General features: G+C 31.2%; 2 protein-coding genes across 2 annotated transcripts; one reads left to right on the top strand and one right to left on the bottom strand.

Moving 5' to 3' along the window:
* Positions 1–7,299: 7,299 nt before the first annotated feature.
* Positions 7,300–8,617, bottom strand: LOC130444460 (uncharacterized). The gene is made up of 2 exons (XM_056779584.1): positions 8,284–8,617; positions 7,300–7,523 (listed from the first exon to the last, which is right to left on the bottom strand). Exons 1-2 carry the CDS (start codon positions 8,615–8,617, stop codon positions 7,300–7,302), a joined length of 558 nt encoding a protein of 185 aa, XP_056635562.1.
* Positions 8,618–9,617: 1,000 nt separating this feature from the next.
* Positions 9,618–11,607, top strand: LOC130444058 (ethylmalonyl-CoA decarboxylase-like). Its single transcript, XM_056779031.1, has 4 exons — positions 9,618–9,802; positions 9,851–10,037; positions 10,096–10,263; positions 11,002–11,607. The coding sequence occupies exons 1-4, from the start codon at positions 9,658–9,660 to the stop codon at positions 11,324–11,326; spliced, it is 825 nt and encodes a 274-aa protein (XP_056635009.1). The 5' UTR covers positions 9,618–9,657; the 3' UTR covers positions 11,327–11,607.
* The last annotated feature ends 1,041 nt before the right edge of the window (positions 11,608–12,648 follow it).

The following is a 12,648-nucleotide window of genomic DNA, read 5'->3' as shown; positions in this document are numbered from 1 at the left end:
CCAGCAAATGCTTCACTAGCTGATGGTCCAGCGTCTACTACATCAGCAGAAAGTTCTTCTTCCACTTCCACTTCAACATCTTCTCTCACACTTTCAACAATTTCATCGTCATTGAGAATTTGAAAACCAGTCAGACGTGTCACAAGCCATCCACTCTCCTACATCTTCAACACTTACTTCTGTACAACCAGGAATTTTTACAATCATTTTTCTTATTTCCTCTAGTGGCAACGCATCTGCATCATCTTCATCCTCTCCATTTTCTTGTTTCTCATTTTCTTCAGATTCTTTTTTTTTGTTCTTCTCAGACGGTAGGCCTTTCAGATTATTCCACGCACGTCTTAGCGTCACTTAGACTTTTTTTGGACAAATTTCCTTCTGAAAGTGATTCGGATAATCGGCGATTCGGATAGTCGGAGTTCGGATAATTGGAGTTCTACTGTATTGTGGAATAGGCCCCAGATCAGTACAAAATCACTTGATTCCGCAGCTCAGAGAATGGTTTCCAAATGGATAACCATTCACTTTCATGCATGATAGAGCTCCCTGCCACACTGCTCGGTCTGTCAAAACTTTTTTGGCTGAAGAAAATATCCCTCTGTTAGATTGGCCGAGTAATAGTCCCGATATGAATCCGATTGAAAATGTGTGGGAGCTAATGGAAAGAGAAGTAGCTAAGGATGTGATTACCAACAAAACCCAGCTTCTAGAAAAGATTATTCATGTGTGGAATCATCATCCTCAAATACAGGAGACAGTACAGTCTTGAATTGGTAGCATGCCGCGCAGAATTTAAAACTTTTCTGCAAAATTTAATAAATATTTGATTGAAATCTAAATTTTATTTATGTTAAATTAATTGGTCATTTATTAGATAATATAAAAATAAAAAACAATGCATTTTTAAACAATAAAACGGTGCAATATCACTCGGTAATTAATATTTTATATGAAATCTTGCAGTGCGTCTAATAATTTGGCCAGGGAGTGTAGAGATAGTCTAATAAAGGTTAAAGCAGCTCCTGTAAATAATACCCATGAATTGTCACCAAACACCAGGCATCATTAGGAATATATTCACAAATGGAAACGTGGTATGATACATTTATCGATTTTATTTTGAACGCTTAGGTCTTCCATCATCTCTACTTACTATTTTTTCTTTTTTATTGTTGTTCTAAAATCTTAAATCTGGCATTATCTTCATGTGACTCTACTCTTTTGGATCTAACGCATTTCTACTTCTACCAAATTTCGTATTTCATTATTTATTCTTGTCAGTCATAATTCCTTATTCCATAATAAATCTAATTTCCCTTCATCTGTTTTGTTAAGAATCAACGTTTCGTTTTCCTAGTCCACTGTGGGTCTTCTGATTGTTTTGTACTGATGTAGCTTCGCCTTTCTGGAGATTTTTAGGTTGCATCTCCAAGACCTTCGAAAAAATTTGGTATTAAATACTTCTGTAAATTAATTACACTCCGAAAAATTATCGATATCTAAATATTGAATCCTGGTTAACCAACTTCTTATTTGGAGCTTATATAAAATACGTATTACCAACTTATTAATCATAACATCATAGAAGGGAATAAAATTCAAGGAATTGGTTGTAATTTTTTTATCCTTATGTAAGCCTAGTACTAGTCTAGACCTTTACAGGTCCGGTTGAGCGCGGAAAACATTTAGTTCTTCTAATTGTACATTTCCTTTCGTCATTTTTGCTTCTATATTACCTAACCACTTCGTGACCGTCGTCATTGATAACCACATCCAGATATAATTTTGAACTTGTTCTAATCTTATTGCTTTTTCTTAGTTCAGTTGTAGTGGATAACTTCTCGTTGTCATTATCATAAACTTCGATTCACTGTCAAAGAAGCCCCAATAATCTATGCATATTTGATTTACGCAAACTTTTTATTTCTAAAATGTAATCTTATAGTTTTCTTTTCTTATACATCATTCAAGTCTCTGGTTTTCTTTCTTTCATTGTACAGACAACGTACGTTTTTCAAATTTTTCAAACCTAGTAAGAACTTGAATAAACAGATGGAGATGTTTGGATTTTGGTTTAAAAATCCGCATTGGCACTCGATTAAATCAAATAATCCGTTTCTGAGTTTTAAAATTATTTAATTTTAGATTTTTTGGTCTAAATAGAAATATTTTTGTTACGTCTTTGATTCCGTATATATTTTTTGCAACAAAACATTTTGGAATTTGTAAAAATCATGTAAATCTAACAACAGGTTGTTCCGTAACATGAATAACGAATGTTAAAAGGAGAAAAAGAGGAGAATGTTGTGTTGTTGTCACCTCGCTTATAAATGTTGGGTACACGGTGACTACAAACAGTGCGCTGCACATAAATTTCGAATTCACAGAGGGTGGGCCCGTAAATGGGACCGCCAAAGCGGCCGCTTGTATACACTCACAATAGCCCGTATTATGCCTTATGGGCCGCCAAAAGAACTCGCCTGTGAAACCACCATCTAATGCGAGAGATCAACTTCTAACACTCAACGTATGACAAGCTGGTGTCCCATAGAGGAAGAAAAATTTAATAAGTAGGTATTTCCTCTATTTTTTATGTCGAACCGTATTTTTTTCATTCATTCTTGCATAATCCTAACGATAGATTCGGAAATACGTAAATCAGTATTAGATTGACATTTTTCGGATTTTACCAACTATAAAATTTATCAAAAGATTATAATGTAACTAAAAGTAATAAATATTAGTTACGTTAGTCATTGCAATAGAAAAACTACAATAAACTTAAATAAAAAATAAAACGCCGGCTGTTTTCTGACAACTCAAAGACGTCAACTCTATATTTATATTTTTTTTTAATTAAATTGTCAAATTGACAAAATACCCTGAACATATAGGGACACTATCTAATACATACTAATATCTATATTTAATACACCCCCTCAACTTAAATGTATTAATAATCTAAACATTTATATTGCCAAAAAAAGGTTCGAAAACCAACAAATTTTTCTTTTGACAAACATTTCTTTAGGCATACCGCAATCTATTATTTTTGTTCTAATTTTGTCTAAAAGAGTTCTATTCATTATCATTCGGCGGTTCCGTTTTGTTGTGGTGTATGTGGCATTGTATACTCCAAAATGATTCCTTTCTTCTTGCAGAATTCTTTAAATCTATTTGTTGTAAATTCACCACCGTTATCTAATCTAATCGCTCTAACATTTACTTCTTTTTGCCTTTCCAATTCTACTATGTTAACTTCTAAATTTTTATAAACTTCATTTTTTGTTGTGAGAGTTTTAACGACAACAAAATGCGAATAATCATCGATAATGGTCTGAAAATATCGCGATCCATCAAAAGCGGTTGGGTTCATTGGACCACAAACGTCGCTGTGGATCAATTCGCCAATTTTGGTTGATTTTCTTTCTCTATCAGTACCTTTTCTTTCCATACATGTAGAGCAAATTTTATTTTCTGCTGGTAATCCTAACTGAATTAAAACATCTTTTCCGGCATAATCCAGTCTTCTGTGCCATATATCTTCATCTAATATAACATTACATTTCTCATCTTCATGTCTTATTTTGTCAAGTATCAACACATATAGACCATTCTTGATTTTACAATTTAAGCGCAAATTTTTATCTCGTATAATCGTCTTTTCTCTTTCTACTATAATTTTATGATCCATTGAGGTAATTTTCGAAAGTGATGACAAATTATGTTTCATATTTTGAACGATCAATCCTTCCAAACAAAACTTTTGTCCTTGAGTTTCTGTTTTCAGAGTTCCTATTTTATTTGCTTGTAAAATGTCACCGTTTGCAATATGAATGGTTACGGGCGTGTACAGCTTTCTTATATTATCCATATTATTTTCTAGTTCCTCTTTCAATAAGTGATTACTTGCTCCAGAATACAAAATCATTGTCATTTTTCCATTTGTTTCAGAACATAAATTTGCTGCATACAGTTGCACTTCTTCCTCTCTTTCTTTTATAACATTAGCTTGACCTGAATTTTGAGTACATGATCTTTGTCTTCCTCTATTTCTTATTCTTCTTCTTCCACGTCCTCTGTAACCACCTCTACTTCTGTCTCGCTTAGGACATTGTGAAAACCAGTGTTCTTGGCTTCCACATTTATAGCACCCATTTGAAGCTTTAAAACTAGATTCTGTAGTGTCCGACTGTGAATTATTTTTAAGTTCTTCCTCTAATAGTCTAGCTTTAACGAGATCTAACTTAATATTTTCCATTGTTTCCAAAACAGTGGGTACATTATTGTATTTTGGAGGTAAAGCAAACAATAAAAGACATACTTTATCTCCTTCATCTAATATAGATCCCATATCTTTGAGATCTCTTATAGCTGTATCAAATTTTAAAAATTGATCTTCCATTTTTTCAATTTCCTTATTTCTCATTGTTAATAATTTTCTCCATAATGCCATCTTAGTCAAAGAACTTGTCCTTACAAACACATTTTTAAGTGCCTCATTTTGTCCTTTGCCCGTTATGTATTCTTTAATAATACCTAAATGCTTATCTGATAGGTATACCGGAATATTAATAGACTGAGCTTTTGCATCTTCACTCCCATTCATCCTTCTCTTTTCTACTTGCTGTTGAGTCTGTTGGATCACCATCTATTGCCTCTCATCAACACTTATCTTTTCGGCATAATATTTTGTTCCTAAACAGCCAGTTGCTAAAATTGTTAGCTTCTAGTATTGTTATCGTTGTATTTGTAGTCATTTTTCTAAATTCTTTCGAGACTTTTCTCTTTTGACCTTGTCATTAAAACGCTAAATTTTTCTTGACTGATTTCAGCCACGAAATATTACTAATTCTTCTTAACAACGTTCTGGGCCCATAACCTATTGGTTATGTTAGTCCTTGCAATGGAAAAACTACAATAAACTTAAATAAAATATAAAACGCTGACTGTTTTCTGACAACTCTATATATTTGTCAAAATTGTACAACAACTGAACACAGACAAAATAGCCTGAACATTTAGGGGCAATATCTAATACATAATAATATCTATATTTAATAATAAAAATAACAATATCGACGAAAGAATAGAAGAATAATTATTGATAAACGATATATGCTAGTATTTTACGTGAAAAATCGTCATTAAAACGAAATAAGTCAAAATTTTTGCAAGGATATATTTTCTCTCAGAGAACAATTCACACATAGGTTTAAACATTTATCTCGAGCCTATAGGTATGATTAACCCTAGCGAACGCCTTTGAGATAGAGATACTTGCCATTGAAAAATGTTTGGAAATTAATGTGGAAAGAAACAAGCGATTCATTCGAACTGCTATTATCTCGTTCCCATGTTAACGATTCAAAATTGATCTGGGAATTAGTGCATTCGAGCTAAAAATAATTTCAAACCTCCGAATACGTTAACGCAGCTTTGATTTTCCTGAAAATTTAGAATTAACTTCATCTGACTCTTCATATCGAGATCTACAAGGTCGCAAGGTGTGTAAATTGTTTTATTTTTATTATTCAACCCTTAAGAAACACTCCTTTACCAAGATTATAAGTATATCATCTCTTGGTATTCTTAAATGTACCTACAGGAAACTTAGCATCAATAGTAAAAATCCGTGCGACAAAATTTGAAACTTTTTCATAACCTATAATTCACAAAAAAATTTTAGATTCTTATTTTTTATATAACTCCATTAATTTTGAAGATATGACATCGTACAAAAAACCCTTTCAAAGGAAATTTTTAAGGCTACAAGCCTATGTATGTTAGAAGGGCTTGAGACCCTCCACATTTTATTAATAAAGGGTCAAAGGGCTGTGGATAAGCAATCCTCGCACTATATATTTAGTCGAATTTTTCAAGGAAAAATTAGACTATTACGGTAGGCATGACTAGAAGAAAAATGGGGGGCACATCATTTTTCCCATGTTTTGAGACCTCCTGAACACGATTATGATGGTTTTTCGAATGTCTGTAATTTATAATTTATATATATATATATATATATATATATATATATATATATATATATATATATATATATATATATATATATCTGTTTAAGCTACAATTCTTATTTTCGTCTCTCGAGCAATTGCTATGGGTCCGATTTGGTTCAAAATTAGCATACATGGTTTTTTTGGCGGCGGATTGATGTTATTAGAGTTTGGTTGAAAACAAATAAATATTTCGAGGGGTCGCAGTGCAAAAAAGTGGTTTTTGACTTTTGCTTACCTCTGCAGGTCAAACGAAAAGCGACTGAAAAATGAAATTCCACATGTAGCTTCAATTAGTTGCGAGATGATTTCCGGTCTAAGGTCGAAACTTTCCATCTCCACCCCTCTCCATTTTATGGTCATTTTTGTTATATTTTCTTATTTTTTGGCCAGAAAAAGTTTAACTAGAGGGTTCGAACTTCGTATGCTAGTAGGGGTGATGTTGAAGAATTGTCTTTCTCAAGTTCAAAGTTTTCTTCTTCAGTTCTTCTAGCACAAAACGCCCAAAATCATTTTGATCGTTGTAATTGTTGAACTGGACCGCCTCCTATTTAATGAATAATACGAGTATGATCGTTGCTAGGGTGATTTTTTTTACTTCCCATTTTCAAAATTTCTTGTCATTATGACAATTTTTTCTTTGTTGTCAATTGAAATTGAACAAGACCACCGGATCTATTGAAATTATGAATTTTCATTCTAGAGAGAGAGTTAACTTGTGAAATGAAAAGTTATTGAGGAATAGCAAATTTTCCATATAAAGAAATAAGATTGAGAATTAATATCATTTCCAAGAAATTCATTTTATGGAAAGATTTGTTTGTATATTAGTTAAATTCTTCATTCCACGAAAAATTCGACTTTCGTGATGGAGGTCTGCTGCCCACGGCTTTTTTTTGGTTTGGGTTATCAGTAGTCGGGAAGGGAAACAAGAAAGGATGTAATGTAACAAAATAAACAATACGAGTAAGAAGTTATTGAAAAAAAAAAATAAGAATGAATGTGCTTTCAGAGTTTCATTAATCGTCAGAGCTTGAATGATATAAGGTCTAAGAAAAATCTGGATCTTAGTGCAGCTGGAAGTAGTGCAAGTTATGTGGGGAAGAGGATGAATGTTCTGTCATAAAAAGCAAATGCACAAAATGCTTTTATCCAACTCCGTGTTAATTTAATACATTATATAAAATTAATTTGGATTAGACTAAAATATTAATTACTTTTCAGTTTAGTGTTTCATTAAATTAAACAGCACAAATTATTTCTTTATTGAAATGAAAAACAATTAACGTTTATAAGCTATGTCACTACTGGCATTATAAATACCAGTTAGAGCTCGATCTGGGAGTAAAGGAGTTTTCAGTGTTCTTTCTAACGTCAATGGAAGGACAATAGGTTGCGAATACTTCACATGATAATCTGGATATTTAATATAGTGACTTGTTGGATCTATTGGACACTGATACAAGTATTCTGGCTTTTTGAAGTAATTCAGAGGATGTAATCTACCTGGAATGTTATATTATCTATAATACCGTTTGTTTTCAATCCTATCATAATAACATCTATAAGGAACCAACACCCTGTTGGCCGTCAGCATGCAAGTTATTAAAATTATAAAAATACCTACGTGTAGGGCTCAATTTGCACTTATATGATATCTATTTAAGAAAATTTGCAACTTGACAATTTTTACGCAAAGAAATCACAAAGTTCGTTGTTTTCCAAAATGCAATAACATCAAAAATAAAGAACTTTTCACTACCGAAAATTTGCAACTTTATTGTTTGAATTTGGACCGTAGAAAAAATGCGATAATTCATAACGGTTTTTTTATAATTATTGGAAAACACGGCGGATTAAATTATCCTATTTATAGAAAAATAAACTCTTATTTATTATTTTACTTCATTCTATCGTGGGGAATTTAAATATTCATTCATTCAATGTTTTAACAAATATTGTATGATTATGAAAAACCCGTTAAAAATTATCGCATTTTTTCGACGGTGCAAATTCAAACAATAAAGTTGCAAATTTTCGGTAGTGAAAAGTTCTTTATTTTTGATGTTATTGCATTTTGAAAAACAACGAACTTGTTATTTTCTTTAGAGTACTTTCGCAAATATGTCTCATTCTTGAACTATTTAAAAACCTTTTGAATTTTTTTATTCTATTAGTTACGTTTTATAAAGTAACTAGAAGACATGACATAATTGTTTTTGAAAGAGTTGCGAATGTCTTTAAGGAAAAATTACTTATAGATTACCTGAGGTATCTTTATACTGATCTCTGTGTAATTGGCACATGAGATAGTAATCATCCACCTGTTGGGACCGTTCTCTATCAATGCCGCTAACCTCCGATCTGGGAAAATTGTTATGTATTAACGTATTTTTATAAGTCGAAAAATCAGGCGAGGGAGTGTAAATACTGGACATTCCACCCCATTCGTAGTGAGAAGGAGGTATCCGGGATAGTACCTCGTTTCTGTAATTGTTGAAGTGATCGATGCGATAGTTTGGATTATACTTTACAGAATTCGCCGGAGGTGCACCCATGTGTTCAGCTTTTAAAGATACCGGTGTTAATTCTACAGCCATTTTTATTTATAATTAAAGATAATTTCACGAAAATTTTAATATAACATTTGGAATTTTGACATTTTTTAGTATAACCTCAAAATATGGGACACTAAAACGTCGCTTTTTATGATAATATTATTTGTTCATATTATCTCATTTTCGAAAATAATTTCACAGTATAAAAATAGATATTTAAGTTAGAATACTTATACGAATAATCGTGTCAAGTATATCTTCAAGTTTAAGCCTAAATGCTAGCCAATAATATCGATAAGAAAAATATTATGATTCGTCGAAATATAAGAGAATGCTATTGATGAACTTTGACATCAGGTGGTATAAGTGCCCCCATATAATGGCCAACAGTTATATAGGGGTCTATAAATCGAATTATCGATACATTAATCGAAATTAATAATGGAGGTAATGAAAATGTGAGACGAATTTATAGAAATGGTCAGTTCTAATTGATCAAAGGTAATACAAGTCGAAGATATTTTTGACAAGTTATTTTTCAGTTTCTGTTTACAGTTTTATTAAGCAGCCGATTATTTTGTGTTTATCAAAGGAAATCATAGATTTTTCTAGCTGACAGTAACAAAGTTGCTGCGGCAATTTTTTGATATTTTTTCATTGAAACTCTAAATAAATTCTCTTTTATTATTCTTTAACTTCAATATTCAATTTTTTATACTTAATGATATACTTAAATTGTTTCTCTTCATTTTTAATTAAATTTCAACGTTAGATTTATTTGGGATCAATCAATCGCTGATCATTGCTCGATAAATAAAAATATCGATTTTTGCATTGCTCATTTGATTTTAGTAGTGTAGTAGTAGATTCTAAAAAAAACGTAAAATATCTATATTAAATAGATTGTAATACATGAGACAACTGTATCATGTTTAACTTATGTCATTCGAACAAAATGAATATTTATACAATGACCCGAATACCAATTATGCCGATTGAATAATTCATCGTTTCGATTTTAATAAAACAGTTACTGTTTTGAAAACTTAATAAATTGAATGAATTGTAAGTAAACGTTATCCATGGATCTAAGTAATGATTTGGAATATATGGAAAAATTTTTATCTCGGTACAAAGGAGGAGAAATAACTTTATTAAAAGACCATTGGGATGATGGTATTGCGATGATTTGTATAAATCATCAAGAGAAAAGGAACGCTATTAGTGGTAAGTTTTAAATTTACTTTTAATTTTTATAAAAAGAATTGTACCTAGGAAAAATGTTGACCGATTTAAATAAATGTGTACGAGAATTAGAAAGTTGGGTTGATGGTAAAGCCGTTCTTATATTTAGCAAAGGAGTGAATTTCTGTTCGGGAGGAGATTTAGATTTCGCAAGAAAAGAAAATAATCCAACAGCTGGTTTTTACATGAGTTACTATATGCACGATATTCTGAAAAGGTAAAATATATTGAATTTTCGTCGTCGATTATTTTGTTATTGTTTACAATGTTTTAAGATTCAGAAAACTACCCCTAGTTAGCGTTACATTAGTACATGGGGTGACGGTAGGAGGAGGAGCTGAAATATCTGTTTTTTCCGATTTTATCTTGCTCGCCGATGATGCTAAATTGGGATTCGTCCATGGGAAAATGGGAATAATGACAGCTTGGGGAGGAGCGACTAGGTAAGTAAATAAAAAAAATTACCAAGTTGATTCGTAAATTAGATAATTTATCTAAATATTTCTTTTAATTTATTCAAAATCACGTGGTTTGATGAAAATTTCGAACGAACATTAATGTTCCCGATCTGAAGGAGGAATTTTATGGATAAACTATAGTGACACATAGGGCTGGGCAATTATCAAAAAATATAATCCATTATATAAAATAATCGGTTATTTTCGATCCATCAATCGAAAATAATCGATCAATTGGAAATAATTAATTTTCGATTATTCGAATATCGGAAATAAAGCTTCAAAAGAACGATTGTAGTTTGATATTCCTACAAAAAACAAGAGAAAGAACGAGTATGTTCCACTAGGAATATACAGCAGACATTATGGTTTGATTCCCAATAAAAACAAATCAAATAATTAACCCACAGAAGATATTTGAAATAATTATTCAGAAAATCGTTAAATTGCTTATTATATTATTTGATTATTTTAACTATTGTATGAAAAATAGTGTGTATACCATAGCCGCGAAACTTTTTAACAACCTCAAGATTATCTTATCGATATTTTTATATTTTCCGATTAATCGATATTTTTCGATTAATCGATTATTTGGCCCACCCCTAGTGACTCAAAAGAAAATATCTTCATACGTTACCACTGTCAAATATTCAAAACTTCAATATTACTAGCTTCTATTTTAATCATTCATAAATACGTTTTTAAAAATGACCTTTTCAGGTTAATTCAAATCGTAGGACAAAGAAAAGCTCTGGAGATTCTGCTATCGTCAAAAATGTACAATCCCGAAGAATGTCTAGAATTAGGCTTCGTTTATAAAGTAGTAAAGACGGATAATAGGATGGAAGAGGCACTGGAATTTATAAAAAGTCTGACTACAATTGATAGTTCTATAACTCGATCTTATAAAGCGGTGGCAAACGTTGCGGTTGAGGAAAATTTCAACACGCGTTTGGAATTGGAAAGGAACGAATTTTATCCAAAATGGGGCTCGGATTTAAATAAAGAAGCATTACGAAAGGGAATTAAACACGTCAAAAAATAGAAAATGTATTTATGTATTAATTGGAAAAATATATTCATATAATTAAATATGTATGTTGAAAAGTAGTATCTCACATTAATAATATAATTAATTTAACATATTCTTTTGTTCGTTGACATTTGGGCATTTAATAACTTTGAGAATGCCCGCCGCGTACGTGGGCGAAACGTCACGTATGACTTATTAACCGAAGCCCGAAAAAAAAAAAAACAGTATAATATAATAATTAGGTATAATGATTATTCAAAGTTATTTTCTTTCTCAATATATCTTTTGTTGGTGTTTTATTTATATTCGACCCATCTATCTTTTTATTTCATGTTTTCAAAAAGTAGGTAATTATAAACTACACTCCCACCATCATAAAAAATCAAAGTTGTAGAATTATGAAGATAAAATATGTTAGGATATTAGCTCGAGTGATTGTGTCAGTTATATCCGTACCAAAAAAAATTCTATTCTTCTGCCAATTTATTCAAAAATCTCCGAACATTCAACGACATAATAATTTAAAAATTAGTGCAGTAAAAATCAATGAACCGTTCCTGTATCTACCTTGATACGTACATAGTATGACATTCAACTTCACACAAAATTAGTAGTAATTCTCTTCAAGTATATAACAAAATATTTTTCATAAAATTATGTCATTTCGTTTTTCTAACTATGTCGCTTTTGTATCAGTTTCACCAAAAAATAAAATTCATTTTAGTGGTCAGTGGATCCATCTATCGTAAACGAACATATATCAAAAGCATATCACGATAACTAACGCCTTACTTTAGCAACTCTCTGCTATTCACGTTCTGCGTAATATGATATTTTCAATATATGATAATAGATGTTTTATAACTTATGAATGAAAATATTGTTAACTTTTTATCTTTTTTAGTACAATACTGAATTGAATTCGATTTACCAGTCTGTAGATCTATCTATCGTATAGAATCAATAAAAGCAAGACGACGAGCAACTTCCTATGGTATGTAACACAATGCTTTAGCAATTTTCTACTAGATGGCATTACCATATAATTTGATGTGATTTATAATTATTAAGGTTTTGCACAATTTTTAACATGAGAAAAATTATAATAGATTTTTTGCCAAGTGAAATATTGTGAAATTTTTATTCTTTACGGTACAGTACTAAAATGAAAAATTCAATTTACCGAACAGTAGAGCCATCTATCCTATACCAATATATAATAACAGCAAGGCGTTTTATAGTTAACTGTTGTCTTTCTGGGGTACTGACACAATACTTTGGGCATATTCTACTAGATGGCAACGCAAAAACAAATAAATAAATGGTAGTAGGTA

The sequence above is a fragment of the Diorhabda sublineata genome, chromosome 5 (assembly GCF_026230105.1).
Source record: "Diorhabda sublineata isolate icDioSubl1.1 chromosome 5, icDioSubl1.1, whole genome shotgun sequence".
In the NCBI taxonomy this organism is placed as follows: Eukaryota; Metazoa; Arthropoda; class Insecta; order Coleoptera; family Chrysomelidae; genus Diorhabda; species Diorhabda sublineata.
Note: the sequence above shows the minus strand (reverse complement) of the source record. Positions and strands in the feature narration are given on the sequence as shown.

Excerpts from the sequence above, each read along its gene's own strand:
- LOC130444460 (XM_056779584.1), bottom strand. The coding sequence starts at position 8,617 with ATGGCTGTAGAATTAACACCGGTATCTTTAAAAGCTGAACACATGGGT. Across the intron at positions 7,524-8,283 it reads TCAGTATAAAGATACCTCAG|GTAGATTACATCCTCTGAAT; the intron begins GTAATCTATAAG and ends ATAACATTCCAG.
- LOC130444058 (XM_056779031.1), top strand. The coding sequence starts at position 9,658 with ATGGATCTAAGTAATGATTTGGAATATATGGAAAAATTTTTATCTCGG. Across the intron at positions 9,803-9,850 it reads GAAAAGGAACGCTATTAGTG|GAAAAATGTTGACCGATTTA; the intron begins GTAAGTTTTAAA and ends AATTGTACCTAG. Across the intron at positions 10,264-11,001 it reads GCTTGGGGAGGAGCGACTAG|GTTAATTCAAATCGTAGGAC; the intron begins GTAAGTAAATAA and ends TGACCTTTTCAG.